This window comes from Pelmatolapia mariae, linkage group LG17, assembly GCF_036321145.2.
Source record: "Pelmatolapia mariae isolate MD_Pm_ZW linkage group LG17, Pm_UMD_F_2, whole genome shotgun sequence".
NCBI classification, from domain to species: domain Eukaryota; kingdom Metazoa; phylum Chordata; class Actinopteri; order Cichliformes; family Cichlidae; genus Pelmatolapia; species Pelmatolapia mariae.
In genome coordinates this window covers 36663034-36689219 of record NC_086242.1, presented here as the reverse complement: position 1 = coordinate 36689219, position 26186 = coordinate 36663034, and the positions used below count along the sequence as shown (strand labels likewise).

At 41.8% G+C, this 26186-nt stretch overlaps 1 protein-coding gene across 9 annotated transcripts in view; it reads left to right on the top strand.

Moving 5' to 3' along the window:
• The window catches only part of nav3 (neuron navigator 3), a 422744-nt gene that overhangs the window by 353373 nt on the left and 43185 nt on the right, over positions 1-26186 (top strand). For all 9 annotated transcript variants that reach the window (XM_063460845.1, XM_063460848.1, XM_063460842.1 and 6 more), the window contains 3 exons: positions 5489-5597; positions 15945-16178; positions 17539-17658. In XM_063460845.1, coding sequence (XP_063316915.1) covers positions 5489-5597; positions 15945-16178; positions 17539-17658 — 463 coding nt within the window. The remainder of the gene's footprint in view (positions 1-5488; positions 5598-15944; positions 16179-17538; positions 17659-26186) is intronic.

Here is a 26186-nt window from a genome sequence, read left to right as displayed (position 1 = left end):
AGAAACAAAACTGAACTTGTTTTCGTTTCTGTCGCAAAATTCTAGCAAAACTTCTTGAAAGGGTTTTGATTGCTGTCAGGTTAACGTCAGTTAAGCCATAAAGTGTAACAGGTCAGAGCTCCTATTTATGGGTTCTTCCTCACAGGATTGAAACGAAGTTATGAATTCACAAAGAATCAAAGTGTTTGTGTATTATTGTTCACACTAAATTTGACCCTAATCAATGTAATATGAGTCAATCAAAGAATATGTTAGTTTTGAATTTGAAATTATGAAACTGACAATTATGAAACTTTTTGTTTGTGTATTTCTTTATTTTTTTCTTTTGCATACCATGTCAAGCTTTTCTGTATATAGTCATGTCGTAGATTTAGGAGCAAACAAATAATTGTTAAAATTTTCTATTTTATTTTAACAATCATCAACTTCATACACAGGGTTCGTAGGGGTGCTTGAAATCCTTGAAAATGTTTGGATTTTATTGCCTTTTCAAGGTTTGAAAAGTGCTTGGATTTTGGATTTGGTGCTTAAAACTGCTTGAAACTGTAACCATATTTCTTTCACCACAAATAACTATTTGATTGAATAGTTTTCTTATCAGATCATCACAAAGTCTGAAAGCAAAATTTCTCCACCTGGGCTGCCTTGCACCTCTGCGTGTCAGTCTGTTTCAATGTGTGACTGTTTGAATATGTTTATCGTGAGAACCTACACATTAAACAACTTAAAAATTATAATGGCTTCAAGCTCACATTGAGACCTGTCGGGCACTATCAGCCACTAAGACAAATTTTGATGTGTTTTTGTATATGAGTATTTCATACTTTAAGGCTGACTGTTTATTTAAGGCAGATGAAGTCTTATATGCTGAATTGAACTGAGTATGTCATCTGTTCAAAGCCTCTCCCAGTCAGTGCTATTCTCCATGCCTGTCATACTGGACATGATTTTATTAGAACAAACACGTTAAAGGTGATCATTTAAAACTTTAACAATAATACAGAAAGCAATGTAGTTAAACATCTTACAGTTAGTTTTGAATGAATGAACTTTAAAAACAAACAAACATCTGTCTCCTATTTTTTGTGTCACATAGGAAAGAAGCATCAATATCTGATGTGTAGATTTATTATTTTGGTCTTACTGAGGTGATGCAAAGTGAAATATGCATTCTGTTTTTTGGTAATGTGCTGGAAAAGCTTGAAAATGGACCTTGAAAGTGCTTAAAAAGTGTGTGTGTGTGTGTGTGTGTGTGTGTGTGTGTGTGTGTGTGTGTGTGTGTGTGTGTGTGTCAGATAAAGCCATGCATTACATTAAACACTGTTGCACAGACAGTTGTCATTGATGTAATTAACAGGCTCTCAATGTGCTTAAGTGGCTGCCAGGAAACACATTTGTGTCCACTTAGATATACCGTAATTTTCGGACCATAAGGTGCACCGGATTATAAGGTGCACTGTCGATGAACGGGTCTGTTTTCATACATAAATCGCAACGGATTATAAGGCGCATTAAGTTAAACAAAACAGTTAGATAAGTCAAACTTTACTCAACTCATTCTTCTTGCTTCCTCCATTTCTGTACCATTGATTCATTAATGTTGAATTCTCTCACAGCTGCTCTATTCCCATGTTGTTGCAGTATATTAATGACTAACCTCGTATTGTGGATGGATTATCTCAGTTGTTCTCCTGATTGACGTATGGTCCGTTTACAGCATCCTGCCTTGCGATTGCATTTGTCAAAAACCATCGGGAACCCTCACGTTAACTTAGTTAGCGTTCATCCTCCAGCTTCACTGTGTTATGCTTTATGTTATGCTAACATAGCTGTGTCGCTAGCGATCACGTAGCACAGCATTATATACCAGCTAGTCCAACTTCAGTAACCCTACAAACGTCACTGCTGTTTAGTTTTCTGTCTTCATTTATGTTGGAAGTGATAGCAGAGCTATACGTTTTATTTTTTTCAGAAATCTGTCAGTCAGAACATGCTATATCATGATTAGGTAACTAGCGAAACTAGCGAGCTAACTTCCTGCTAACTTCTAACTCCGTTAAATTTAATAAATTCTGTTTTCATGGATGCCTGAATGTTAAACGTAATTGTTACACCTGGTAAAGCAGCAACACTGATCATTTTATTAAAGATGAAAGAATTTAGACAGTTTTTAACTCTCAGTGTGCTCCAGTGTTCATTTGACTTTGGGACCTGAAGGAAACGGAGTTTTGGACCCAGAGTACTCCAAGACCGCTAGGCTTCTGACTACGGTAGCCATAATGCTCTGACAATCCATCAAGCGGTGGATTTCGTAGCTTACCAAAGTCGTACTGAAAAATTTTTGACAGATTTTTGAGCGCCGTTTACCACTTAAAATCGGTTCGAGATCAGTAAGCACAACCACAATTCATACATAAAGCGCACCAGATTATAACACGCACTGATGATTTCTGAGAAAATTAAAGGATTTTAAGTGCGCCTTGTAGTGCGGAAAATACGGTATATGTGTGTGTATGTGTGTGTGTGTGTGTGTGTGTGTGTGTGTGTGTGTGTGTGTGTGTGTGTGTGTGTGTGAGTGAGAGAGAGAATGAGAGAGTTTGAGAGAAGCCGAGCTTTATTCAAACTGATTTGCAACAAACTGCAGCAGTGAGGGCAAACTAGTGCACAGTTATGTTTACGTGAGCGTTATTTTGTATGCATTTGTACAGTTAGATAACTGTGAGAGTACATTGATAGCATTTAGCACTAGTAATGGGTATTTGTACCAGTTAGCATGAAAAAGTAGGAGAAGGAACTACATGTGAGCACTGACTGGTACTGTACAGTGTGTGTGTGTGTGTGTGTGTGTGTGTGTGTTTATGCTCGAGTGTATGAATAAATGCGTCAATTTTAAACAGTAGCCATTTGCATTTTGTTGTGTCAACTCTGTTTCAAGAAGCATTTGTTTAACATCCAGCATTTGTGTGTGTATATACCTTTCCTGATTCTATTCCCTCAACCCCTCTCACACACACACACACACACACACACACACTGGCCTGGTCTCAGTTTGGCTGCTTCCTGTGCTTTCCAGGCCAAGATCTGAATGTAAGCTTGAATCCAAATGAGCGCTTGGTGGCTTCTCACCTCTCTGTAGTGTTGGAAGTGAAAGTAGGAGCTAAAAAATATTGTATAAGCATATTGCTACATTACGTCATCAGGTGCAAAAGATTTAACCATACAAGTCTGCTAGTCTTTAAAATCAGTTATTTACAGCAGAAAGTGTAACGCTGTAATGTTTTGGTTTCGCTGTGGATGCAGTCATGTGATTGCAGCATTGTTCGGGTGAGACCTCTGCTCATGCACTGCTGCTATGGCTCTCATTTATACACACACACACACACAAAAATAGATTCACACACACTCGCACCTTTAACTGCTTCTCAATGTTTCATTAAGTGTCCGTTCATAATGGAGACTCTGGGACTAGATTGCCTCATGTCACTTTATAATGGGATTGTAATTGGATCTTTCTTGAAGAAGAGCTGGTGAGAGAAGTTTTGCACATCAGGGATGACATGAGAAAAAGACGGATTACAAAGAAAGACAAAATCAGGCGGTTGTAATGTTTTGAGTTTGCAGTGAAGAGCTCCCCCTCCCATTAAGATAATGTGATCCAGGATCTCCCTTCTTAAAGGAGCTTTAGCCTTTCTAAAAGATCCATGTTGTAATTGAGGTCAAGTCTTGAGCTTTGAAAAACAAACAGATATTGCAGTGTGGACTTTTCTGGAATTTAGCTCGGACCACGTCCTCATTTTAGGTAATGGCAGATGGCTTGAACATGAATTGAGGCTGCGGTTTGGGGATGACCTCAGAGGGGACTGGCAGCGGCTCCCTGGCCAGCCATATCCCCATATACTAATGAGAAGTGAATGAATTGTAAAAGCGTTTGAAACGACCCAAGATTTTAGTGACTGAAAAATAAGGTTTAGCCAGACCTGTACCATGTGCTCTTGTGAGTCACAGATTTAACTTTTTTAATTCAGTAGAGCCTCAGCAGGCACAAGAACTAAGGCAACTGCAGCAAATAATGATCAAATAAATAGTGAATAAAATAAAAGTTGTTCTCTTTCAAAAACAAAGCTTGAACAAAACAAAGATAAATGAAATGTGTCCATCAAGGCACTTTTCTTTAAATGTGCCTAAGTGACTTTACCACTGTGTATTGTAACATAACATCCTGCAAAACAGGAAGACTGGTCTCAGTGTGCAAAATTAGTGACGTACTGCCAGTTTTGTAGTAGTTCATGCCTGATCACGTTGTTCAGTGTAGAATCAAAAAGACGGGATCTGTACAAAAAACAGAACTCCATCCTACAATGTTATATGTGTATTGTTATCTAGGAAACTAGCTTAGCATTTCTGTTCAAATTCAATATAATCCTGCTGTATATTCCAGAAGATAAAGAACTCAGATACTGTGGTTTCTGCCCGTGGCAATGAGCTGGCCCAGAGGAGTTCCCTGAGGCCTTTTCAAATCTCTAGAACCCCCATCTGCCCTGATGTGCCCCACACTGTAATCACAGCTGCATTGCCTGAAACACAGAGAAAAGCTTCTTGCAGTCATTTTACCATTACACAACACTGGCCAACATCTGCTGGCTCATTTATTGTGCCACGGAGACAGTTTCCCTGTGAAATCACCTTAAAACTAGAAAGCACTGTGACCACCATCCATTCTGTGTCTCGTGCCACTTGTTAATTACCCATTGTGTGGTACCTGCCTGTGGATATAGGCTAGCTTGACAAGCTAACAGAGAAGCTTAATTGGAGCTGACAAGCAGATACTTTGGTCTGTTGTCGCTGCTCACACTTCTGAAATGTTGCCCGTCCAGTGCTTATTAGCAACACTACTTCAGTAAGCTTAATGAAACAAATTCTTCATCTGTAAACGAGGCACTGAAAGAGAACATAAAATATATGAAGTGCTTTCTTAGCCGTCTCCTGCTCTAGGGCGAGGTAGAGAGATGGAAGCATTTCTCTACATGTCTGACAGAGAAGCACAGGAGCTCTGGCAGAGTTTGCTTCTACATGCGGGCATGACTGTGTCCCAAACTAAGTGACAGATTGCGTGGTGTCATGGCATGACATTTCAGCATCAGCCTGAAGGAAAAATGTCAATACCACATAAAATGATACACACACTTTCTAAAGCAGAAGAAGTGCATGTTAGTGCCCTGACAGGCTGATTTATTGTATGAGATCCAAATTCTCAGCAAGTGGGTTAGGGACATTCACCGTAATGCAGTCTGTCATTGTGATTGGTCATCATTTTGTTCCCCCTACTGAGACATTTCAGTGAAATCCAATGAAAAACTGTATGTCAGACATCCTCATCACTTTTTATGTTGTGTGTGTTTGTAGCTTTTGCGTAAATGGGTGACAGGTGCTTGTTGTTAAAAGTATGTCCAGGGATCTGAGTAAATCATGTAAAAATGTATGTGTGCAGGAGAAGACCCTGAGACAAGACGTATGAGGACAGTAAAGAACATCGCTGACCTGCGGCAGAACCTAGAAGAGACCATGTCCAGTCTACGGGGGACACAGATCAGCCACAGGTAGGCGTGCAGAGCTCTTTACTTTGAACGCCTAATGGATGACCCTAATCTGAAGATGCGACAACACAACAGTTTCTGGTTTTTATTCCGATTATTTATTTTTGTATAGCACCTTTCAAGATAAAAACCACGAAGTAAACACGCTAAAAATAAAATGGGGGCCAAGAACAGAACCCTGTGGTTTACCATGTGAACCAACAGAACCAACTTGAACCAGTCATGTGTTTTACCAGATACGACTACCCAGTGCTTTAGCCCCTGGATCAATACTTCCACAACCCAAATATAGAACATGCTCCCTTCGCAGAGCCATATATATCATCACATCATCATCGCCACTAAAAATAAATATATAAAAACTAATATTTTTTTTAAAAAAGTTGTAAAAGCACAGAGAGGAGGTACAACACCTGGTAGACTGGTGTCAGAATAACAACCTGTCTCCCAATGGCCCACACCCCTCTGTACATCAACGGATCTGCTGTTGAGATGGTCAGCAGTGTGAAGTTCCTGGGTGTGCACATATCAGCTGACCTCTCCTGGAACCTGAACACCACCACCATCATGAAAAAAGCCCAACAACGTCTTCACTTTCTTCTTTTTTTTTCTTTTTTTTTTTGTCTGTCCCATTTGGTTCTTTAGCTGTCAGAATTGTTGTCTGAAGACCAACAAGGATACCCAATGGATTTATTTTGCCAAATGGATCATCATGGCATTGCCGTATTGGTCCATTTGATCGACCTTTGTTGTTATTATTTATTTTATTTTATTTTCAGTTGTTACAGACGGGACAGACATGGCTGGGGGATAGGAAGGGGAGAAAGAAAGAGAGGAAGGAAAAGAAAAGCAGAAGGGCAGAGGGACAGTGAGAAAGGGCACTTAAAAAGAGAAAGAAAAAAATCTCCTGGATCACCTGTTGAGAGAAAAAGAAGAGAAAACAAGCAAAAGAAACAAAGCAACATACTAAACACAACACCATCGCATTAATCTAGCTAAGTGTGAACAGCAGTAAATACTAAATATTGAATGTTGTTGTGCAGCACGCAGGACAGACAGCGCACAATGTGCTTTGAAGTAGCAGCCAAGAAAGGTGTAGTTTATGTCTATGGACAGTGAACACCCATGTGCACACCTGTGTGGATCAGCGCGCTTGTATTCAAAAGGTTTCTCCATGTAACGGTCTGCTAGAGGGTGTAGGGAGCCATAGCCCTGTCCCCCAGGGCATGAAGCAGGCATGGAGGAGAATAAGGCTCCAGACATCCAGAGACCCCAGAGTGCGAGAGCCCAAGGAGGACCACCGGAGGGGCATCCGTGCCACCCTCCTGGGAAGGGCTGAGGAGATCCCCAGACGAGGGATCACCCAGTAGCCACAGAGCAGAAGCCAGAGGGGGCTGCACTGGCGTGCCCGCCGGCTCTGCCGGCAGCCAGCTGTGCCAGAGTGAACCGAGCCGCAGGCCCAGAGGCCGGAGGCCCGAGGGCCCCCTTTGCCCCGGAAGAGGCCTGACCGAGCAACAGGCGCCAGGTCCCGCCAAGTAGCCACCGGGAGTGAGCTGGTACATACCTGAGCGCCCAGCCCCGGACACCAAGAACCACCTATGCACTGACCCCTGAGGGCATCAGTTACCGGCAGGGAGTGTGGTGAGGGGAGATAGGCCTCCACACTTTGGAGGGCCTGGGAGTTCCCAGGGAGGTGGAGTCTAAGACCCGACCTGACATATAGACACAGACAAACAGGCACACACAGACACAAACATGCATTCCCACCCTCATGCACACATATACAAACACTCAGCACTCACCCAACGTAAGGAAAGACATAAATGGACATGTACACACAATCACACTCCCCAAACATACTCTATATCCCGGGTCCAGGTACCCCCGCCCCCAGAGGGGGAAACGACACCTAGACCCAAGAGATGTTACCCTTTCCACCGGGGTGGAGGCAAGCAGACCGCCCCAGGCTCCGCAGCAGCAGGGAGGCCAATCGGACGGCCAACACCTCCTCCCAGCCCCCCCACCCCGATGGCTAGCAGAGAACTTACTCTTAAATCCCCCAAATTATTATCTAAAATATACAGAACACTTTCTAAAGTGGATGAATCAATATCCCTTCCTATTGCAAAGTGGGAAGCAGATTTATCAGTCACCTTAGACCAAAACTTCTGGTCTCAGGTATGCTTAAAAACCTTTAAATCGATTAAAAATCCCAGTCTGCAATTAAAACAATACAAAATACTACATAGAGTGCACTATACAGGTCATCGGATGTTCAAGATGGGCTTTACATCTTCCAACAACTGCTCACACTGTCAAGACAATACACCAGACAATTACATCCACGCTCTTTGGTTCTGTCCACCAGTGCAGAAGTTTTGGCGCGAGATATGTGAAGACTTATCAAAGTGTCTGAAATGTAAAATTCCAACCTCCCCTTTAGTGTGCCTGTTGGGAAAATTGGATGATGTCACTACAGAAACTAATACAGTCCACATGGTTTTTACTGCCCTATGCATCGCCAAGAAAACGGTCCTCATGAACTGGAAAAACAAAAATAATCTTAATTCTAGCCAATATAGAAACCATCTAATAGATCACATTAGTCTCGATACAGCCTCTGCCACCACATTAGATCAATCCCTCTGGGCTCCTTTGATCGGCTCCATCACCTAGCGGGGGTGGGGGGGTCGTGGTTTGGTCCCGCCTTAGCTATTGTGGTTGATGTGGAGGTTGGGACGGGCTTAGGGCGTCTGGAGAATCCCTAGGGACGTTATCCCTGGAGGGCTTAACCCGGGGGTTGTGGTCATAACCTGGTTAGTGGCTCTGGTCGCTCTTAGAGGGTGTTCTCCTCGTGGCTGCGTGCAGCGGGGCTGGGGGAGGGTCTATGCTGGCGGACGTAGGTTACTGGCCTGGTAGCCTGGCTGCCCCTGAGTGGATCCGGGGCAGGCGTGGGGGCTTGGGGTTCGGGGGTGCTTCGCCTCCGTGCTGGGGCTCTGGCTGGGCCTTGGGGGCTTCGGTCCTCGTCGGTGTGTCGCCGAGGTTGTGGGCGGGTGGGTGCACGGGGGCTCAGCCCTGGCGCAGGGGGCCTCTGGTGCATCGGTCTAACTGGGGGGCTCTTCAACTGGCAGGGAGGTTGTTCCATCCTTGCAGGAGTCCACTCTGCAGGTGGGGAGAGACATAGGAGAGGTGGAGAATAAACTTAACCTGGGTGTCTATTGTCTTGTGTAGTCTGGGAGATGATTGAATGTTGGGGTGGGTACAGTTTCCTCTGCGGTGGGGTAGGGTGGGCTGCCCCGGGTCCTGTGGGGCTTGGCGGTGCTGCTGCCGTAGGCCCCGGTCTGGATGGGCCTGGGCTCCCTTGCCTTGGTGGGTACCAGAGGACGGGGGTGCCTACTGGGGTCAGCGGGGGAGCTGGCCCTAGGGAGGGGCATCTTGCCCCTCCCTTCTTTTCCTCCCCATCCCCGGCTGCCTCCCTCTTCCTGCTCCACCACACCCACCCACACAGGTAGGGCCTTGGGGTGCGGGTGTGTCACCAGGGTGCAGGGGAGGCATTCCCCCCCCCCCTCTGTCCCCTTCTGGCCACCTGTGCCTCAATTTTATTCCACAACTTAGACATCCACATTACTCACACTCTCATAACACACACATATATATAGGGCCTTGAGGGTGACCACGTTAACGGCGTCCAGTGGACGGTCTGTGTATTCAACCCTACCTCTGGCGCCGGTGCCCACCTCTCAATTTTAAATCCATGTAGACATTGAGGGTTCTCGGGAGGGGCCGTGCTAACACCTGCTGCTCTCTGGCAGCAGCACCATGCCCTCCCTTGTTTTAAATGCACTTTAGAACAACACGCAGCAACACTACACATGAGCGGGAGGAGGGAGGTATGGGGTCTTCACACACCGTCTTCACTTTCTTAGGAAACTGAAGAAGGCCAGTCTCCCTCCTCCTATCCTCACATCATTTTATCAGGGAACCATTGAGTGTCCTCTGCTGCTACATCACTATCTGGTACAAAAACTGCACCCTCGCTGAAAAGAAGTCTCTGCAGCGGATAGTGAGGACAGCAGAGAGGATCATTGGAGGGCCTCTCACATCCACCTCCCAACTCTATGACAGACACATCATCCGACGTGCGAACAGCATAGTGAAGGACACTCTCCACCCCTCACATGCACTGTTCTCCCTCCTTCCATCTGGCAGACGGTTTCGCAGCATCAAAACCGTGACGACCAGACACTGGAAGAGCTTCTTCCCCCAAGCAGTCAGAGCCCTCAACTCACTACCACAAAAGGACTGATATAAACATACACCTCTACAAACACCTTACAATACTCATCAAAAGACTCAAAAACAACAAAAACTTCCACAAATCCACTACAAACTGGGCCTGGGAACAGCATGCTTATTTGCACACTCAGTCACATAGTTCTGAACACATCTAAATTATATTATATTTGCACATTTTGCATTTTGCACATGTCTTTGTCATGTCTCGTCAATAATATCCCGACAATAACTTGAAACTGGTATTTAATACCTACTGCACATTCCACTTTGTATTGTCTCTGTCCTGTCTTTGTTTATCATACAGTTAATATTGTATAGTTACCATTATAGTATTGTATAGAATTGTATAGTTAGTAATTAGTACCTTTTTATCCCTTAATTTTACCGAAACTTAGCATGTTATTTATATGTAATTCCTAGTTTTATATCTCTTGGAGATATATCCTTTATATATTTATAAATGCACCATGGGGGGCTTAGGGTGAAACAGCATTCGGTACACTGTATACTATGTATACTACTGTATTGACAATAAAGCTCTTGAATCTTGAATCTTGAGATTACCCAAGTGAGTTTGTACATCACTCGTCCTTAGCAAATAAACAGATCTGATTGGACTGACTCACTCTGTACAATTTATCAGGGAGATATGTCCCCAACTATTAATGATACTCAGTCTGTAAGCATGCCATCTTCTCCTCCACATATCCTGGATTTAATTAAAAGCAGGCGCCACCTTCCTCACCAGCTGGCACACATGTAATGGCATTCAGGAGTTGATGGACAACCAACACCTTAAAAAGCTGTCCTACCTGGGAGCCATAGGCACCGTAGAGAATCTAGTGAAAAGATTGCGGCACAGGCAAAGACAAAATGATCTATTGGTTTATATCAGCTCCCTGGGCGAAATGTTCCCTCCTCGCCTCTCTCCTTCACCCTCAGTCTATTATTTTGTGTGTTTTGCCCCATTTACAGAGGAAGATGGTGGCCGGGCTGTCGACAGCCATGACAGATGGCAGTCTGTGTGTGTGTGCATGCTTTTGTGTTTGTTTTCTACTCCTTTATTCCTCAGAGGAGTCTCAGCCAGGCACAATCAATACAGCGGCATTGTCTTACCACCACATTTAATCCAATGGGACCCACAGGTTTGGGGTGTGAGGTGTCTGATTGGTCAAAGGAGGCAAGTCTCATTTTCATGCATCAGACGCACAAGGCCAGTCAGCATGAAGTATTTGAAAAATGCATCATCATACCGCCATTGTGTATGGTGTATATGTGTCTGTGAGTTGAAGCAGTGAAACAGTGTAAAACAGTAGGTACTGGTATAAGGTGGCAGCAGTATGGATCACCGCTCAGCTTTCAGTCATTAGACCGAATGTAAAATGGGAAGTCAGCTTGTGAATGTTTGAATGTAAAGAGAGCCTTTGAGTTTGAATACCAATTCTGTCCACAACAAAAGCCCAGCCAGGCCACCCTAATCTCTCTCCTGGATAAGAAATGGTGCTAATCACCAAGAAGCTTAGTACCTCAGTTAATTAATCACTGTTACGCTCGAGCAGACATGGCTGTCATATTCATTACTCTGTCCTTCTCTTTGCTTCCTATTTAGGAAGCACTTACATCTGTTTATACCCCAGCCGAACAGACTGCAAGATTAAGCAGTTAGTTTTAGCTGCTGAAACATACTTAATTTACTTTTTCAAGAGTGACTAGAAAAACAAGTGAGACTATATTTGCCAAAGATAGAATAAATAATTTGCCTATGCACCACTAAATGAATGAACAAGGACCAAAAGGTCTTCCCTTTGAGACGCTTTTGCAGTAAAGCATCTTACAGGAATTTTCCATGCTCTGTGCTCAAGCAAATTTGCTAAGTGTGACTTTCAAGATAGGACTCGTGTTTTCATTATCTAAGCAGGATCAGATCTAACAAGACCTAGGAGCTAGTTATAGCTTGATGATTTTGATAATTATGGCATTTGACTCATTACATTCCCATTTTAAAAGATTTTCTGGTATTTGTACCCTTATCAGCGGGAAAGAAAAATACTCCAAAATAAAATGTATGAAATGGTTACTCTAACACTTGAAGTTAAAAGCACATTATATGGCAGTTTTGATTGAAATGGGGGGATGATGCTACATCTAGATCCCTCATCTAGATTACTAATAAACACCATCTTTTGAAACTGATCGTAACTTTAGAAGCAAGTTTGCAAATGCTTTTTTCTCCAATAAGCTCAGTGTTATGTGATTGCACACTCTGCTACATTTATCTGTTCTTTAAATAGCTTTGATATTATGTCAGAACAGACTGAAACTACGCCCTTGTCTGGAAGATGGTGAGGGCTAATGTTACAGAAAGGATTGACCCGTTTGACAGAGATTCATGTGGTTAAGCTACGGTTACACAGGCTCTGAAACAGTCTCCTTCTCTCATTGAACTGACCTTGCTTTTCGCCATCGCACAGCTTGAGTGGCATTCACACCATTGTTTAGATATCCAGATGCGATGGGGCCCTCACATACAGCCCCACATTTCATTTACCGCCACTTTTTTCTATGCAAAAAACTCCACATGTGAGGAAAAGCTATAATCTTCAAGGACAAACCTAGCACAGCAAACAGTCGAGGGATATCGCCCCTTTTTTATGTCTACCAGTCTGCTGGCACCTGAGGGATTGCTGTTTGGTCCCAAAGGGATTTAGCAACCGCCAGACAACATTTTGAACATAATAGCTTCCCGAGACCAGCTTGTTTGTTCTGTGTTTACATTTGGAAAACAGTGAATATAGGACGTCTTAAATTATTCATTGCTTTGGAATGAAGGAGATTCTGAGTTGACATATAGGAATTAAGAAGTGAGGATGAGTTTACTTTTTTAAATGTGCTATAATATTTGTACAATGTATGCGTCAGTAGCATTTTTAATGTCTGCAGCCTTACTGCAAAAGTTCTAAACTCACAAAATACTCAACAAAACATGCAAAAATGTTAGCTGTCACACATGTATTTTCTCCCCTCAAAGGTTGGAGAGTAGCAACTGTGTAATTCACCAAATGCGCTGCTATCGTTGTTAACCTGATTATTGTGAAGCCAGAAAACAGTTTCAATAACTGCAATTTTCCAATAATGACAAAAAATAGAAAAATAGAAAAAACAAAAATTTGCAGATTTCTTTTTCATGCCAAATATCCCTAGGTTTCCCTGTGCCCTACTAAAAATTCACTTCTTCAGTAGTTTGAAAGGTAATGTTGAAGTAAGTTGAAAGTTAAAAAAAAAATTCTTTAAGTAAAATTATTCCTCAATTTCATAAAAGACAGTAACTTATATAGTTGTCTAAAATAACAGTTAATAGAAAGCAATACAATATTATGATTTATAATCTGCAATCAGATCCACAGTGAAGCATATGACATTTTATACATTTTGTATACATTATCAAATTTTGATACCATCTGTCTGCCTCAGAAAGATGATTGTGACTTGAACAGCAAGAGTGCAGAGTTGTGAATCTGAAAAACACACCATGACATGTGCAGTGTCTCTGAAGTGCTGCTAACGACAAGCTCCCATGAACTGGATATTAACACAGAGTTCATTAGCAGCTGCAAGAACAAGGTCCAGCATATTTATATTAAGCATTGCTCAGCAGTAAGCAGTGCCCTGCTGTCAACATGCATTATTTCCATGCCAAGCCCTTGGACAAGCGCAAAATAGTCTCAGATCAATTTTTTTGGGCTGTAGTCCTGTTCTATAGATAATGGAAAGGGTTTGTGGGAAATGTGGTCTTAATATTGAACATTTTTTATTGCAGTGTGTGTGTGTGTGTGTGTGTGTGTGTGTGTGTGTGTGTGTGTGTGTGTGTGTGTGTGTGTGTGTGTGTGTGTGTTTTGACATGAGTATTCATATGTGGTGGTATGTCAGCAGTTTTCCTGTACTTGCTGCTCAGGCATATTCTTGGTTTTCATGCCTATTTATTTGAACACCTACATGCAGAGTCGCTCTCAGTTTATCTGCCTTTCTCATTTTCTCTCTCTGCTGCCTGGAGATAAAGATAAGCTGATTAAGCGGGCCACATTGTGTGTGACTGGTTAAATGATTTTGATTTCTATACTGTGGCAAATTGATTTTGGATTTCCATATTTGGGTGTGATGGCTTGTAATATAAGCATTCTTTCTCTTTTAGCTAGACACTATAACATTGAATCACCTACGTCACTGGCCATGTGAGCATGTGTGTGGATCTCAGGAGGTGTTGATAAAGATGTGTAGTGAATATGGGTGGCATTGCTGTCCTGCTTATGTTGGCACTTGGCATCTCAGGGGTGCAGCGTTCTGTCCTCTCGCTAAGCACACACACACACACACTGTTCTCACATCTCTAACACTGGTATGTGTGAGACGCTGTTTTAAAGTGTCACTGCTTTTGTCACCTAATGAGACCAGTGTGCAGAGGCAAAGGCCTCTCCTACTACTCCTACTACTATCCTGCATTTCACTTGCATGATGTGCTACAGTCAGTAAGCCAATATGCAAGAAATTATGTAAAATTTTATTATATTATAAATATGCAAATAATGCTTTTGTTTGGTGTCTGATCATAAAATCATTATATCCTATCCTGAAAAACACATGATTTGTAGCGCCTGCTACCACTTTTGTTATGTGCATCATTTCAATTTCATGCTAGTATTCTGTCCACAGAAGGATGTTTGTGATTGGAATGCACATTAGCAGCTTATCCTTAAAGTAACAGATTGTCAGAGATGCCTGGTTTTATGTTAGGTCTGTCCGTTCTCTCATTATTTGACTGCAGTGCACTCTTTTCCCCAGTAGAGAGAGCTCAAGTGAGTTCCCACTTTTCTCACTGAGAGTGCGGATATGCTGTAGTGTGTGGAGTTGTGGGGCTTGGTGTCCAGTCACTTTGACTCATTTGCCTTACTTCTATTATCCTGTTACTTCACATAAATAATTAAAGTTTCAGGCTGGATTTTGCTTTCATTCCATGCAATAAATCATCCTGATCTTTCAAATGTGACAGTTCTTACATGCAGATCCTGGTAAAGACTTGGAGGGGAAAAGCAGCAGTTTCTCAGTTAGTGGAGGATGGTCATGGTAGTGAGTCAGTGCTTTTTGGTCTCTGTGCATCATTACATGTGTTGGCGGCTCTTATTTTCTGCCATTTCACTTATTATCATGGTGCCTCTTTTGTCTTTTTCTCTTGTACTCTTATAGTACTCTTTATCAAACATTTTTTGGCATTTTCTGTCATTAGTGATTAAAACAATGAGATTTAATACAGGTTTCATGAGATGGGTTGGGAATATTACAGCAAGCGTTCCAAATTATTCAGATTGTCTTCAAAATAGTCAAACCTGCCAATGACTAGATGCACTGGCAGGTGCTTATTGTTGTGACATTAGCAGATGTGTTTTGAAGAGGTTCATTTCCCTTCTTTAGCCTTGTTAGGGCACCTAATCCAAATGTTATTTTCTATCAAATCCACTTGATAGTTGAGCGGAAGCAAAGCTGTCTCCTTCCCTCCATTTCCATCTTTGTGTGATGTACCGTGATGCTCTGACATAAGTTCTCATGGGAGCCTTTCTTCTCTCCTCCCCCTTCAAGTTAAAACGCTGGAAGAAACAGCACTTTATGAAGGTCACACACTTTTAAATGCATGTGTACACACACACACACACACTCATGCACACACGCACACACACACACAAACAAGCACAGTGTTAGAAAAAAGGCATGTGAGATGAAGGGAGTGGCACTCAACTGTAGAAGGCTGTCTACTGAAAATATGACTGATCTTTTCACCTGATTGATTTGCCCTTTGCACAGGCGTGTACTTGGTATTACTTCAGCGTCTTAGACTTGTGATTTTTGCCCACACGCTTTCCCCAAGACCCTCTATACACCTAGCAATCTTCAAAACACTTTTAGGATTTTCAAAAACATCATTCTGATGGAAAAAACATTTTTAATGTATATTGTCAGAAAATATAAATTATTTTATTCTTTGTCTCTACCCCTCTTTCTCCACAGTACATTAGAAACAACCTTTGACACGACAGTAACCACTGAGGTGAATGGGCGGAGTATACCTGCCCTCGCTGCACGCTCCTCCCCCATGTCCTGGCGTCTGGGCCAATCACAAACCCCACGTCTCCAGGCAGGTGACGCCCCCTCGATGCCCAGTGGTTACGCTGCGCCCAGGGCGAGCACAACAGGCGCAGGCACCACCACAGGGCGCTATAGTGGGCACTCAGACCCCTCCAGGTTTGTGTACATTTAACTAGTAAGCCTGTGGAGAGAGCCAGGCTATTTTTTTCTCATTTTCAGTCTTTAAGACATGACACGAGTAACCCTCCCCCCAAAAATGTCGACCAGTGCAGGACAGTGTTTTGAATATTTATGTGAGGGCTATTTGTGATTTCTGTAACTGAATGAATTTTTGATGTTTATAGTCAAAATAAGTTGAATTGGTTTTAGCTGATCCCTCTGTGCCACGCTGTGGTGTGAAACAGCATTCTGTTTAGTTGTGCCTCCTACATTTATTCCTCCCTCTGAATAATGTAGCTGTCAGCCTTTTTATGCACTGAACACGGAGCTCGTAGATTTTAAACATGTTGCACCACCATGTAATCCATGTAAATTAAATACATAACTATGCTTTGCTGTATAAAGAAGAAATATCTTAAGTGCACAATATCAGCCCCACATCATTTATACTCAGTAAAAGTACACTTTAAAGGTCATTTGTTTGCTAACATGTGACAGATTTCCATTTCAGTGTGCAGAAATTCATGCTTAGTTTTGTATTCATACAGTCACCAAGGCCTTACCTGCCTTTCTCTGCACATTAATACAAATAGCTTACTGTCATACAGCAAGGCTATGTATACTTTTTCATAGTAAAACCACACACAGGATGTTTCAAGTAATACATTTATGTGAACCTTGAGAGGACTCACGACACTGACAGATTACCTGAGTGAGAATGGATGAGTTTGTGTCTTCTGCAAGTCATTACAGCAGCAGGCTTCTGACCTTCATTCGCTCAATAGCAATAAATGGCTTAAGCACGTAGGAGAAAAGGCTTTTCACATTTCACCCACACAATCATGTGAGCACACACTCCCAAAAGAAGATATCCTGTAAAGAGAAAACTGTGAGGGAATGGTAAGGATGAGGTGTGATGTAGCAAGGTATCTGCAAGATTAAAGAAGAAGAACAGGGCAGAAAATGTAACAACATGTTGGGAGGGAAAGGTGATTAGCTGAATTATTAGCTTAATTAACTCAGCGCTAATGGCCCCCGTGTTCTACCAGCCGTGTCTGATAGCTATCTGGAAGTTGCCTCAAATCTTACCGCTCGTTCACTGTCAGGTACACAGAGACACAAACTCGCTTCTCTATACCGACTTTGCAAAATCCACACACAGTCTTCATGTTCATTATTCAGATTAGCCATCAGGCAGCCAAGGTAGCATCTTCCTTTATGTTTAGTTGACATAATTTGCTTCTTTTTCACTTAAACAAGGACCTTAAAGTGTAAGAGCCACAAGTTAAAAAAGAGTAACTTTCTATAGCAAACTGAAGTTAAACATTTATACCTGTAATTTGTTCTCCCCTCACAGATACCTTACAGATGGCAGCCTTCATCTGTATGCACGGAACACCGGCCGAGCCTCAGATGCAGCTTCTTCTCGAGACGTATCCCAAAGAGGAAGCAAAGAGATGCAGGGTGACATTGACAGGTGAGGATGGAGACTGTCATAGCTGCCTGTTTTTCTGGTGCCTGTTTGATTCATTTGTGGTCCACACCCGGGAGTAGCTCCGGTTTCACACTTTTTGAGATTCATGCAAGCACGTTGTTAATATTCAAATTTGAACACAGCTTTTCACATTCCACTGTTGATTGTTGGCTTTTAGCTGATGTTTTCCTGTCCCGAGCATCTGGCTGTGAATTTGATAGCTTCGTTGTCATTCATTTTCAACCATAGCCAGGTGGGTGTTTGCTAAGACAAACCCACTGGACTGTGCTTTGCAGCCAGTGATGCATGTGCGTGTGAAAAAAAAGCAATGTGCTGTGGTCAGAATGGCAGAAAGGTTGGCACCATAGCAACTGCAGCCATATCATATTATACCTGATTGTATCTGTCGGTTAAAGCATTCAGCACAATGAGCATTATGGAGCTAAAAAGCATGAATATCTGGGTATATTACCCAAAACAATTAAAGATATTAGATATTAGTACAAACATATTAAACATATTAAAGCTAATGGAATATATAGGCTTTTTAGGATACAAACCCAATAGGATACAAAGTCCAGAGAAAGGGCAAGTGACTAAGGCTACGTCCACACTAGCCCGGATAGATTTGAAAACGTCGTTTACGTCTGGCAAAATGTCGAGGAAAAGCACCGAGTTTTTTAAATGGACTAACAATGAGGTGGAGTTGTTGCTGCGAGTAACACAAAAGAACAAAGTTGCTAAAACGAGTGAGAAGTAAAGAATTTGAAGAAAAGCTATCTGGAGCATGTACAGACTGATATTAATCTTTAATAGGGCTGTCAAAACTGAGAGCAAACAAAACAACTGCTGTATAATGCCCTCCACTATTTTAGTTTAATTGGTCACATGACTGCATCATCTGACTAATATGCGTCATCGTTTTAGAAAGTCTGCATTTTTGCTGTCCACACTGCAACGCGAAAGCACCGTTTTCAAATGTATGCGTTTTCGAGAGCGTTTTGAAAGCGCTGTGTTTTCCATGAGCAGAAACGCCATCTCAGTGTGGACGGGAGGCCAAAACGGAGAGAAAACGATGCGTTTTCAAACGTAAACGCATTAGTGTGGACGTAGCCTAATGCTAAAACGATGTGGATTAAGAGGTTTCAGCTGATAACAGATGATTGAGTCAACATATATTGGCTCTGCACCAAACATTCCTGGTTTTTAGATGTGCCTGGCATAAAAACAAAGGGTAAGAAGGAAGTAAGAAATATGTCCTTCAAAGGTTATACAAGTCTTCTGTAACACCATCAGAGATTTAAAGGGGCGAAGGAGGGTTGGCGATCGATTTAAAGCTGTCAGGCTAAGATTGTGATGACAAGCCATCAGAGAGACTGCTGGGAATTGACTGATGCAGTGACATTTCCCAGTGTCACAGCTTCAGCTTCTGTCAAGATTTTAATGAGTGGCAGTGTTTAGTAGTCCTGTGATTTTAAAGATTATGATTCTGTTAATGCTACATGTGCATGGTTACACTAGGCAGATTTACACAATGTGACGCATGACTTGCAGATACACGGCTGATATTTTGCTTGTAATATGTATGTTTTGTGTATATGATTCAGTTGTTTTGCAACCCAGACAGTTTTTCCATTTCTTGGTTATGTGCTCAGCCTCACAAGCTTGTTTGTTACAAGCCAGTCAGTCAAGCCAGTCAGCCCGAGGTGAGTTTGATCATATCTGTGATTAGCCAAGCGGCAAAACATACTAGTCCTGACCGGAGGTTCAGAATAGGAGATTGCCCCTGCCCCATCAGTCTCAAACCGATTGACCTGTCAGATTTGACACTGAGGCAAAAAGATGTCTTAGGATAAGAATAAAAATGAACCAAGCAAACTGCCAAGGCTCAGCTTCACCCTGCATTTTATCTCTGTATTTAAATATTTTGCCTAAATTGTCTCTCACCTTTCCTTGACTTAAATCCTAAAATGCTCTGCTCTTTTGAGCTAAAGTCTGCAGTAGCACTTTGTGCCTCAGGGGCGATGAGGAAATATTGATGCCCGCAGGCTACAGACTCCCAGAAGGAAAAGAATTTGAACTCTGGAACCCTGTTTACTTCATTCCTTCCTCCCTTTTCCTTTATGAAATCAAGTACATGTAGGCACGCATATACACAGAAATGCACAAAATGCATGCCTCTCACGTGTTATTGTCAGTAGCTAGGCTGTCACTCCCACGGACACATGACGAAACTCAGGGGGCAAATCCATTTCTGAACCAATTGCTCGCTCAGCTCTACATTTCAGCCTGGCTTTACCTCTGTGGTACAGCGTGCTTTTCCACAAAACCCATTGGCTTGAAGTGAAATGAGTAGAGGATAAGGCCCAAGTTTAAACAATTTGTTCACTGACTTTAAACAACTTTTTACCTCAGATGTATAAGCTGGCTTTCTAGGAATGACGAATGCAAGAAAAGTATTTGATTTCGCACGTTTCGTGTCCAGCTATCTTGATTATAACTGCTTAGGAGGTGAACATACTGTATCCATGAAATTCTGCCTGCCCTGTAACTGGCAGCTAGTGTCATGATACCTTTCTTTCTCAAATGTCCGTCCAACTGCTCTTTTCTCCAGGTGAACATACTTGGCTTAAATTACTTGGCTTGGTCATAATTTTAGGTGATAATTAGTGCATTGAATGACTGTAAATATTTCTTCTGCATTTATTATCAAAGTGTTAATCAGATTATATTTTCAATTTAATATGATTTCCAAACTATTGCACTCTGTTTTCATTTAACACAGCATCCCAATTATGGAGGAGATTGGGTTTTGACTTTGAGAAATTCTTAGATTAGAGTCTGGGATTTAATCTGTCTCTGGTTGATAGTTTGATAGTGTAAGTTTACTTTGGAACAAATTATTTGTTCACAACAGATAACTGTGCATTTATTGTTTGTTTGTTTTTTTATCAGCAAGGTAAATAATTCGTGGCCATTAAAATTCCCCCCCTCGTCCTTCTGCTTTGGATTTCCTCTCTGTCATAAGTAATAACTGGAAAACTGCACACACAAGGACACACACTTACACTCATGTAAATGGTAAATGGTAAATGGCCTGTATTTATATAGCGCTTTTCTGGTCCCTAAGGACCCCAAAGCACTTTACATATCCAGTCATTCACCCATTCACACAGACATTCACACACTGGTGATGGCAAGCTACGTTGTAGCCACAGCCACCCTGGGGCGCACTGACAGAGGCGTCTGTCAGTGCGTCTGTCTTTTACACCACCTCAAGCATGAGCACGGATACAAAAATGCACATTACTCTCTCCGCAGTTCTGCTGGCAGCAGTAGACAGAGTTCCTCAGAGGCAGAAAGTGGAAGTGGAAGTTGGTCTGTGTACGTAAACTGAGTTCCCACGAGGCTCGTTATGTTTCGTGCTTTTTACAGTCCATAACGACTCCCCTGGCTGTCATCCATGGCATTTTTATCCCAAACCAACACAGCCCCTCAGGATATGTATCTAAATGACTCATCATGGCTGGCAGGTGACTGAAACCATCTGGGACTAGGACCACGTGGACGTAATGTTTACTGTAGTGGTCATGACATGAGATACTGTATGTGCGCATCTCCATTTCTTTTTAAATGAGCTGTGCCAGTGTGTCTATGTCTTACAAAAAGACAAAAGATTAGAAGGGGAGTTTTACTTTTGAGTGCTTTCATCCTCAGTTTTAGGGCAGAGCCTCATTTTTAACCAAGTGTCATAGAACACAGTCAATAAGCGTCACACGTACAGCTGGTTTTGATAGTAACTTTACGGTTTCCTGCAGGTGACATTGTGGTTGGAGATATTTCAGGTTTTCCGCATGCCGATTCCAATCCCACTAAACTAATAATCTGAATACTTTAATAGGATTTCTTTGAGATTAGCACAAGAATTCATTGGGACTGTAGGTGAAGATTTTTTAGTCAAAGGTCAAGGTCACTGTGGAATTAATTAATGACAATTAATAACATTTTACAGTCAGACAAATTTGGACAAAAGGCGTAAACTGCAACTTGACTGGCTGTCAGAGGCATCCAATCGCAAGGTAGTATTCCAGTGATTTCATCTGTGCTAGAACCGAGTACCCTCCAGCCGACCATCTGCCCGAAAACAGCTGAATGACAAAAGCTCAGATCCCTCTTCTGATCAGTCTGCTTCAAAACAATGCTGAGTTTAGCCTTGGCTAAAAGCACCTGCCTAAAAATACCTTCTTGTTATACAACATAGATGAGCACATGCTCATGGCTCTGCTGTCAAGAAAAGACGCCCAAAGAGAGTGTTTTGACACCAGCAGGCTCCCCGCTCTCAGTAGAGACATGAATAAGTAACAGGGCTTCTCTTTTAGCATCCCGGTGGCTCGAGTGTGTTGCCATCTCTTTCTCGCAGCTGGACTGTGGCAGCTGGCTCTGCGTTTTTTGGTTGTCTAAAGCTTCGGGGGCTTGGAGACAAGTTTATATGTGTTGAAAGTGTGCTGTGGTTGTGTTGTCCATGCTTCACAAAAGAAAGCTTGTTGGTGTACTACATTTAAGTGTATTTAGGTGTGGGTGTATGTGTGTTTGTGTGTGCATGTACAGACTTCTCCATATGCCGTGTGTGCTGCTGAGCAGCAGGATTCGGCCTGTCACTCCGCGTAGCAGTGACAGTCGCGGAGAAGCCGCTCTACTTGTCTTTGCTGTCGTAAGCAGTGAAGAGATTTAGAGGAGAAGGTTTTTTTTACTACCAATGACAAACGCAGTCATTATATAAGTTTCTCTCATTCATCTCTTCCAGGGGCACCGCTTAGGAAGAATATATTCGTATTGCACCTGAAACTGGAGCGTCTCAAAGCTTCTGCTATCTAAGCTTTCTAAAGTCTTCTGGCAACTGTCAGTTTTTCAGACATTTGTCCTTTTCAGTATTTCCACCTCAGTGCACACAGGCTAAACTTAGCAAATTGTGATAATTGGGACATGCTTTGTCACTGATTCGAGTACCCAACTGTGCCTGGCTCGTGTGTATGTTCATGCAAATGTGCCCTCACTTGTGCAGATGCTTGCATACAGATATATTTCCTCTCAAAAATGGGCAAATTGTGGCCCACACAACCAGACTCTAATTAGCCATCTCTTCATTCAAAGATGCTCGAGGGAAAGTTTCCCTGTTTTTGGACGCTCCGTTTTCCTCCTGTTTCTTATTCTTTGGCATTGATATAAGTGTGTGTGTGTGTGTGTGTGTGTGTGTGTGTGTGTGTGTGTGTGTGTGTGTGTGTGTGTGTGTGTGTGTGTGTGTGTGTGTGTGTCTGTGTGTGTGTGTGTGTGTGTCTGTGTGTGTGTGTATGGCAATAATAACTTTTCTGTGTGGAACTTCAGGAAGCACATGCTGCTAAATGCGAGATGGACATGACATTTCTGACTTTTGGAGTACCATTGAATCCTGGTACCTCGTCTTATCTATGTTCCCAACACATATACACCAGCACACATGTACACATGTCTTTCTTTATATACACACACTATTGCTTACCCACACACATCCCATAAGTCTTACCCTGAACTGACCCCTCACCTCCTAACTGCACCTCAAAACTGTTTCTGGGTTCCACTTTTCCTCACAGTCAAATATGTGTATTTGATCTTCCAATGTATACTCAGCTGATCTGTCAAATGTACAAATATATGTGATTGTTGAATTTGTATAAAATATGTGTGATATGTGATTTAGATATTGAATTTTCCTTATGCAAACTTTGATCAAGATCGGTCTTCTCATCTAGGGGGAAATAAGGAACACACATACATAAAATCTTTATAGTATGATGATTGATTACCCTTAGAAAAGTGGTCCAAAGGCAGCAGGAGGAGAATGAGCTCAAGAATAAAACTAGGTCTGAATAGGCCTATGCTACTGTATATAGCATAGCCTATAGCACGAGATAAAAGAAGAAAGTATCCAGCATCCAGGAAGTATGAACACTTTAAAAAATGTATTTTCATTTCACTGAGACTTAAACAAAAAAGAACATGTTTAAACTACAATTCTAATAGGTAAAAATCAGAAGTTAAATCAAAATAATATTTAGAATAGACCTGTTCAAAATGCCAGATATACACTAGATGAAAAGCTCTCTTTTCCAATTACTGACGAGAATTGTACCAAATAGACATTAAGCCTGGTCACTAATTAACCAAATACATTTATACCTGAATTAATTTAGCAAACCGTTAGTAAATTCTTAATTCCAGAGATCATGAAAACCGATTAAACTGATCAAACATAGAACATCATTCCAATCTTATCCAATGAAAAGGTTTCAGAATTTATTTGAATATCATGTTTCCTGTTATATATCCACGTGGGCATCGTTTGATGGATTGACCTCAATGTCGTTCATGTATTCTGTTGTATGGGTGCAGAAAATGTGCATGATGTTCATGTGAAAGACCACCAAGCATCTCCACGCCATCACTGACAACTCCATGCTGCAGCACATGGAAGTTAACTCTTACTTGTAAAACTGCTTATCAAATTTGGTTACTCCTCAACTGAAAATGCCAAATCACTTTCAACCCCTGGCTATAACTACAATTAATGTGAAAACACCATAGCATAAAGATAGGCCTGATTAAATATACTCCTGCTAAACCCTCACTATCCTATAAATGTTCAGTCGTGTATTAGAATTTAAATTTGCTGATACCTCATAGAGGCGTTAGGCCCTTTAAGAAAGTATGTTTCTGCCATTACTAATTAATACGATATTTAAATATAGAAATGTTTCAACTTGATTGAAGACAATTAGTGTGCACAGGGGTTCATCTTTTGGTTAGTTAAGTGGCAGCAGGGACGCACTGGAGATGCCCCTGGTTCCATACAGAGGTGAACTATCCACCTGGCCTCATCAGCGTGGACTTGTGGGTGACAAGGATGAGGGGATATTACTGAGTGAGGTCAGGCTTGCCCTGTCTATTTCTCTCATTGATGACACGTCCCATATGGTCAAGTTCTGCTTCAGTTCATCTGGGTCATCTGAGCATTCATACCTGCCTGGGACTGAAAGTGATTAAGGCTGGGGGGAGTGGGTGATTCAGTCACCCGCCCTTTTGGTCTTATTCTTCATCAGACATAAGAGCAAAAGCAAAAAGCATAAAATGATTTATGAGCTATTATTACCCTTTCCCATGGTATAATTTGACAAAATAGTTCTGAATTGCATCAGATGAGATGCTGAGCTCTGGTGTGTATTGCAACTGATGTCTGTCCATCATAAGTAAATTGTGTGATCAATTTAGAAGGGGATAGTTAACATGCAATCATGAATCCTTTATTTCCTTTTTCCTTCTCTCAGGGTATGGTATATGCACTTTCTTACTTTCTGTTCATGCAGTTTTTCTAGACTTTTAGTGATCTTAGGTCTGAGTGATTTGACTTATGAAAAACTGTGATGACACAGTGCTGACTAACATTACACTGACATGAAGTGGCATGAGAGAATCATGTCCTGTAACAGTGTGTTATGTACGCTCAGAAGATGTCACAGATGAGGACAGTTTTTGGATTCTTGATGCAAATGCCTGTGTGGTAACCAGGCATTCACAGGCTGTGTTGATAACTAATTTTATGATGACAGTGTGAGGTTCCTGTGACATTCAACACCAATAATAGAGACTCCATGTAGGTGTTCCTTAAATGCTTATTTGTGTGTGTCCAGCTGTACCGTAACCCACATGTTTGAATAGATGTAATACAACTCAGGAAGAAAAAAGGAAGGAGAGCCATTGATCTTAACTGTACAGTGATTTAGAGCTGTATTAGAAAGAAAGAAATTTCATCCATTACCAGCAATGGTCCAAATGTGTTTCGAGTGTTAACGCTCTGCTGATTTTAAAACTTTTAATTGAATAAGTTTCTCTAGTTAAAGTGCCGTGTTTACAAAAGAGAAGCAAGCAGCTTATTTGACTGTTGATGCGGACCATGTTCCACTGAGAGTTTACTTGGATTGGGAATTTGTTCAAAACACTGAATTGTCTGCATGCTTTTCAGAAGAGATCTGTGATGAAACTAAAAAAGAAAAAACAGAACTTGAAGTGACAGCATCAGATTTATTCTTTCCTTTCCTTGGTGTCTCGTATTGTTTAAGAGGATTGATTTAAGAAATGTTTAATTACATTTTTGAGTTTAGACTTTTCGGCCAATCCAGATTTGTTCAACAGTCGGTCTGCTGTAAATAGGTGGATTACAAGGTAATGTTGGATAGATTTTAGGATGAATAGACCACAGGGGCATTTGCCTTGGGTTCATCAATTCATTTGGTTAAATATTTCCAAGCATATGACTCCATTCATCATCTGACAGGCCTAATGAGTTAGTGAAGATAAGAATCAACAAAGCTGCTGTCATTGTTAATTCACTTTACTGCCATGGAGCCTGACTCTGTTGTGGATTATGAAATCGTAATCTTGTTAAATGACGAGTGTTGCGGTATAATTACAGCAAAACAGCATTTACAAAGCCTTTAAAC